The sequence below is a fragment of the Ischnura elegans genome, chromosome 3 (genome assembly GCF_921293095.1).
Source record: "Ischnura elegans chromosome 3, ioIscEleg1.1, whole genome shotgun sequence".
In the NCBI taxonomy this organism is placed as follows: Eukaryota; Metazoa; Arthropoda; class Insecta; order Odonata; family Coenagrionidae; genus Ischnura; species Ischnura elegans.
In genome coordinates, this window is record NC_060248.1 from 113,999,738 (window position 1) to 114,006,763 (window position 7,026).

General features: G+C 40.6%; 1 protein-coding gene across 1 annotated transcript; it reads right to left on the reverse strand.

The window, feature by feature from the left end:
• Positions 1-1,193: 1,193 nt before the first annotated feature.
• On the reverse strand, positions 1,194-5,544 carry LOC124156382 (tubulin alpha-1 chain-like). The gene is made up of 4 exons (XM_046530909.1): positions 5,435-5,544; positions 4,886-5,108; positions 2,204-2,505; positions 1,194-2,115 (listed from the first exon to the last, which is right to left on the reverse strand). Exons 1-4 carry the CDS (start codon positions 5,435-5,437, stop codon positions 1,291-1,293), a joined length of 1,353 nt encoding a protein of 450 aa, XP_046386865.1. The 5' UTR covers positions 5,438-5,544; the 3' UTR covers positions 1,194-1,290.
• Between the last annotated feature and the right edge of the window lie 1,482 nt (positions 5,545-7,026).

The following is a 7,026-nucleotide window of genomic DNA, read 5'->3' on the forward strand; positions in this document are numbered from 1 at the left end:
GGGAGGATCGACAAAGTGCTGGACATGGCAGGTGAGAGGAGAGGGCATCTGGATGAGATTAGATACTGAGGACACAGAAAGTATGGATTTCTACTACTACTTACTGAGAGGGAATGTTGAAACTTGAGGGAAGTTTAACTACTACTTACTGAGAGGGAATGTTGAAAACTGTGTTAGAGGGTAGAATGTTGGGTGAACAAAGGAGAGGCAGGAATGGAATAGAATTTTTAGTTAGAATGAAGGGAATAGGCCTTACTGTGAAGTGAAGAGGGTAGTGCATGAAAGTAGAGAAGAATGAAAAAATACATCTTAAATACTCCATGGAAACCTATCTCAATCTGTAGAATACTTTTAAAAACTGGTAGATGGCAAATTCGAATTTACTTTTCTTGTCATACCTATGCAATTGCAAATTCCAGTTTGCCTCAAACAAAATACTTCTTGCAGAGAGCAGCAGTAATTATTTTCTTGATTAAATAACACCTTAAGGTGGTAAAAAGCCATCTTTGAAGTGACTGCAGCCCTCGACTCATCCCAGCTCTGTCCTTTTTCTCCAACTCATGTGGTGGTGGGATTATTTTTTCTGGCTCATGCACGTCAATTGTGTTAAATGGCAAAAGCAAGCCACATGGATGAGAAGTCCATTTATTTGGCCAGTAGTTGATCTTAAAATGCAAATGGATGTCATTACTTCTAAATTAAGTATTACTGAAGATTTATATCAGTCCTATGTATTTACAGCATCCTTCCCTTAGACAACTGTACTTGAATTAGCCCTCTTAACAACCTTCATTCACTGTCTATGGCTGCTACTCCGCTGCTATTCGTGGAGTTCAGGTTTCAAATCCCATCACAGTGTGTTTTTGATCTACCAGGCCATGGGTGTGTCTAAAATTCTGCTAGTTCAATCCCTTGTAATCCTAAAAAAGGGTACCCTAATTATGAGGGTCTTCTATCAAGGCAATAACCAACTATGCATTAAAATCGCCGATAAAGATTCCCTAGTTCCAGATCAGCAATTAACATAGCCTCTCCCTCAACCCATTCCTTCAACTGATTCATAGCGTAGAAAGAACCAACCATTTAAACAATAAAAATTTACTTCAACTATCCTCAAAATATAAGAATACCGTGACAGCAATGCCGCATCGAAGGAAGATGATTTGAGATGAAGGAGAAATCAAATAAGCGACTCATGCTTGGTGAGATTTATTCAGATTCATGATGACATCAGTGTGGAATGATTTGCATTCAAATATTGATTGTCAATAAAAAATAACATGATCAAGTTTAGTATTCTTCAGCACCCTCGCCCTCTCCTTCCACGGAGTCCATGCCAACCTCCTCGTAATCCTTCTCCAGGGCAGCCAGATCTTCACGGGCCTCTGAGAATTCACCTTCCTCCATACCCTCACCGACGTACCAGTGCACAAAGGCTCTCTTAGCGTACATCAAGTCGAATTTGTGATCCAGACGGGCCCAGGCCTCGGCAATGGCAGTGGTGTTGCTCAACATGCACACAGCACGCTGAACCTTGGCCAAGTCTCCTCCAGGTACCACGGTGGGTGGCTGGTAGTTGATGCCGACCTTGAAACCGGTGGGACACCAGTCCACAAACTGGATGGAGCGCTTGGTCTTGATGGTGGCAATGGCAGCATTGACGTCCTTGGGTACAACATCACCACGGTACAACATGCAGCAGGCCATGTACTTTCCATGTCGTGGGTCGCATTTCACCATCTGGTTGGCTGGCTCAAAGCACGCGTTGGTAATCTCAGAAACTGAAAGCTGCTCATGGTAAGCCTTCTCGGCACAAATGACTGGGGCATAGGTAACAAGAGGGAAGTGGATACGTGGGTAAGGCACCAAGTTGGTCTGGAATTCAGTGAGATCAACATTGAGGGCGCCATCGAAGCGGAGGGATGCTGTGATTGAGGAGACAATCTGACCGATGAGCCTGTTCAGATTGGTGTAAGTGGGTCGCTCGATGTCAAGGTTGCGCCGGCAAATATCATAAATAGCTTCATTGTCAACCATAAATGCACAGTCGGAATGCTCGAGGGTAGTGTGGGTCGTGAGGATTGAGTTGTACGGTTCGACGACAGCAGTGGATACCTACAAAAAAAATATGAAATACGTTATCACCACAACTTCCACCAGAGGCGAACGAATATAATTACAAACAAAGGATAAGAAGACAAACCTGAGGAGCTGGGTAGATGGCAAATTCCAGTTTACTCTTCTTGCCATAATCAACTGAGAGCCTCTCCATCAACAGTGAGGTGAAACCGGAGCCAGTGCCTCCTCCGAAGGAATGGAAGATGAGGAATCCTTGCAGACCCGTGCATTGATCGGCCAGCTTGCGAACACGGTCCAAGACTATATCAACGATTTCCTTGCCAATAGTATAATGTCCACGGGCGTAGTTGTTTGCAGCATCTTCCTTGCCTGTGATCAGCTGCTCGGGATGGAACAGCTGACGGTATGTGCCGGTCCTCACCTCATCTGCAACAAAAAATGTCTCTCTGAAAATCCCTTTTTCAATGGTCAAAAGATTACATTAAACACCCTCCCTATAAATCCGTTGCAATTAATGTTAATTGCAACATATGTTCATAACATCAACAACTCCAATTAGAGGTTTTCCAGCAATAAGATAAAATATAATTCAACTGGTACGACATCTTAAATGGGAGCCTCTTGACACAATCACAGGTTACAAAAAAAATGCTCAGGAAATAGTTAACCCGCTATGGGAAATGCAACTGAATCCCTGATCTAGAGATAAAAACCAACACAATCTAATGGGCATCACCCTTAGAATTGCCTATCATTACTAATTTCCTACTAACATTTTACTGACACTGCTTAACACCATCATTTAAGCAGTGTGTCAAATCTACATCCAGTAGTTCAAACTATTTTATAGAAATTACAATCCAATTTACACAGTATCCACTTGACAAATACTGTGTTCAAAGCAACATATTTTATACTGTCATTTTCAATAATATGTAGACACGGGTCACAATGAACTGATGGGGCTGGGTGAGTCAAAGCTTGAAGGGTTAGCTCAAGAGCCAAGCTGTACTCTTTGCCTTTACACTACCAAGGGCCAATTAGGCTGGATGCAGGTAACACCGGGCTGGCAAAATTTGAGTGAAAGTCAAGGTGCTTAAGCCCTAGCGCAAGGAATACTTGATGAAACCCATGTCCTTGCGCACATTGGGCCATCATAGTTTTTTCTTTTGGGCACCATGGCAAGGTTTTTTCTCTCTTTAGATTCATATCTGGACACCATTTATGTCTCATGAAGATGTGGCTCCATATTCTAGTAGGTTTGTTCAATGTGTGGTAATTTTTTAACCACTTCATTTATTGAAATCATGGCTATCCACGCTAACAAATTTACTTCTACGCTTATCAGTGGCGTAACTAGGAATATGCTTTGGGGGGGGATGAGATGGCCTGGGGTGGCGACTCCCCCCTCCCCATTGGGGAAAATTTTTTAATAATGACATGCCAGGAAATACATTTTACATCATTTTGGCACTAAAAAATTAACTTTAAGCAGATGAAGTTATTATAAGTGAAAACTAGACAATGGTTTTAAATATTTTTTTATTTCTCTGAGGCTTTAGGGGGGGATCAATCTCCCTCTTCCCCCCTCATAGTTATGGCGCTGACGCAGATTCATTCACGGAGAGGAAATTAGCATGGGAAATGGCAGTGGTTGTATCTTTGTGTTCTTACGGTTAATTACTGTCTAACCTCCATTAAGTGAAAAAAATGACTCAGTATTAATTCTCAATAAAAAAATGATTGAGAATTTTCTATACAATTAGTGGGAATTTAATCAATGGAGATTTGACAGTGATTAGCCACGAGGACATGAAGATACAATCACTACCAATTCCCCTTCTAAATTCCTCTCAGTGATTGAATCTGCATAGAATTAAATTTGTTAACATAGATAAAACTATAAAAGTCATCATTTATTAAATTCAGTCGTTTAAAAAAATCAGTACATATAAACTTTTTCTTGAGTCAAAAGTACCGATATAATGGATGCATCTTTTACAAAATAAAAAAAGAATGATTACTTAGGATTCCAACCCTCCCAGAACTTCACCGCTACTACCACACACTGAATGAACTTACTCGGCTATTGAGACTGTCCTGTCTTCCTCAGACATACAGGGCGAGCCCAAATATGAATTTAAAGAGAGTGAAAACCTCACCATGGAGGCCTAAAGAAAACACTCCTGATGGCCAAACATCTGGGTGGACGTGAGTTTCCTCACTGCCACAGATATTGCAATGCTCAGTACATTCCATCTGCTGGGGCTTTAGCCCCTGGAGTTTGACTCCCATTTTGCTAGCCAGGTGATATCTGGCATCTGTCCTCATCAGCTCCGGGTAGCGTAAATGCTAAGGATGCAGCTTGCCTAATTTGCCAATTTTCCAACTTTTCACTGACCCGGCCCCGTCAGTAAAACGGGACAAGTAGGAGTCTACATATAATTGAAAATCATAGCACTTGCTTCATGATAAAACAGCAACCAATTACCCAAGATTCGGATGCGTAATTCCAAATTAATACCAGATGGTCATACCACGATCATAATAAAATACATTTACACACAAAGGTGCGTAAAGCATAAATGGTGTACACCATGTTCGACCTTTTCCCCTGTTATCATCTAATATCAGGGGCGGATCAAAGATTTCTTTCTGGGAGGGGGGCACAAGGAGGACAAAACGAACGCAATGATAATGGGGCCGTATTAAAAACCTTGGATATTTTTATAGGTCTGGGGGGGGCATGTCTCCCACCCCCCTAAATCTGCCTATACCTAATATATGGTTAGAAGAAAAGTCTCACCCACGACTGTAGGTTCGAGATCAACGAAAATGGCCCTGGGTACGTGTTTCCCCGCGCCGGTTTCACTGAAGAAGGTGTTAAAGCTGTCATCATTTCCACCAACGGTCTTGTCTGAGGGCATCTGCCCATCAGGCTGGATGCCGTGCTCCAGGCAGTACAACTCCCAACAGGCATTACCAATCTGAACACCAGCCTGTCCAACGTGAATAGAGATGCACTCACGCTGAAAATTAAGAAAAAATATAAATGACATGATGAAAACGGAAAACGGTGCAATATAAAAAATCACCAACGTTCAATGCCAAAAAGATGATGCAATTTAAAGTATCAACCATTTATTAACTATCAACAAATTATCTGAAACCCCGCAGGCCGTTTTCAGACTGTGATTGATACCCTGATTCTACTGAATTATCGATTAGAGAACCCTTCAACCAAGAAGGGGCGGTACACAAATTAGCGGATTCCTGCCACATAAGTATATAGCTATGCCCACAGATACTTCGCCACCTCTATAGAATTTAGAGCAGAAAAATTCTGATAACTCACCATTTTGATACGATTCTTCGATTGACAATATGGAGGAAAGGTAAGAAATTCAGTGAGCTTGGTGCGGCTGAGTCAAGACGCCGTACCACACTTGCTTGCTACGACGCGAAGATTAGATGAAAGATGTGTATCTACGTGTTAAAAATGACGTAGCAAGTTTTGGCCGCCTACAGTGACGCTACTCTACTTTTGCAGCGGCCAAAAAAGTAACTTCGGCTATGCTAGAGCGCGAAATTCAAATTGGATAGCCTTTTTCCCCGCCTCCCTCTACCAGGGATTACCAATATTACTACTTATTAACAACTCGGCCCAATGACCCGTCATCATAGTTAATATCCATTAAGGTTCGCTAGGGTGTAAACACTAAAAAAAAATAATTGAGTAATACAAAGCAAATTTATTAAGATTTCTTGCATGTTACATTGTGGTCACACTGCAGTAGCCTTTGACACAGAACAATAAAATGGTGCAAAACAATTATAAAAAAAGATGGGATTATATCCACAAATGTGAAGTAACAATCAAATGTGCAACAGAAAATTTTGAGAACTGCACCTCAACATTAATAATGAAATGAATCCCTAAGGGTGCTATTCGTAGACGGCACTTTAAGCTAAAGTATACATTAGCTGGGCTAAAGTCTACTTTAGCCAGGCTAAAGTCTGCTTTCTCTGTTTCATAAACACTACTTTAGAAGAAAAATGGCAGAATTGCCACTTTACTGTAAAGTGCCCAACCGGAGCTCACTTTAGGGTAAAGTGTCCTTTAAGGATGAATAAATATGGCTGCTTTTGAAGTTGAAATATGAAGATATTTGGGTTACGGAAATTAAGGAATTTATTCTTTGGTGATAACACAGCAGAAGACAGGCATATTTCAAGAAATAACCAGACACGTAATGTATCTCTCTTTCCGGAAATTATATCGAGTCAGTATTGCTGGAGATGACCCATTACTTCTGCAGTTGAACTCTATTGGTCGTTATACTACCTAGGACATTTTTACGATTATGTGATAATTACAACACAGTAAGTGGTTGAACAGGTTGGCATAATTTGTGTTGATTTTGAAAACAAGCTAATTATGTTCTTAGGTAATGCATGTGTTTATATTCTAGAATTTCCCTCCTTGAAGTGATAGCAAATTTCTGTTTATATTGGAGCCGAAGGCCCTCGTAAGCAGACTTGATTTTCATGTCCCTTGGCCAACAAAATGCTAGTTTCTAAACGTTTCATTGTATTTAAGCATTTTCATTCCATAATTGCATTATGTACTCTTTCCACCTGCCTCCATATCATGTTTAACATTTTCCTGTTTCAGTCATTTTGAAACTAGAGAGTTTTTGTTTCGTTTTTCGATTAGGCATTTGAATGTTTACAATGATGAAATAGTTCTTGCCATGAAAGGCAGCAATAAAAAAGCAAAACATACTTTCCTTCATAGTCATATTATCTGCAGCTAAGCAATATTTTATCGAGGATGTATATAAAGCCGCATACATCAACATCCCAAGAATTAAAATACTGGTAAGAACAAAAAAATTCAATAAATACCTACTTCTGACAAAAAAATATTTGTTTCGGTAACCAGTG

Coding starts and splice junctions, on each gene's coding strand:
- LOC124156382 (XM_046530909.1), bottom strand. Junction 2,506..4,885: donor TCTCGAACCTACAGTCGTGG/GTGAGACTTTTC, acceptor TTTTTGTTGCAG/ATGAGGTGAGGACCGGCACA. Junction 2,116..2,203: donor CCATCTACCCAGCTCCTCAG/GTTTGTCTTCTT, acceptor TTTTTTTTGTAG/GTATCCACTGCTGTCGTCGA.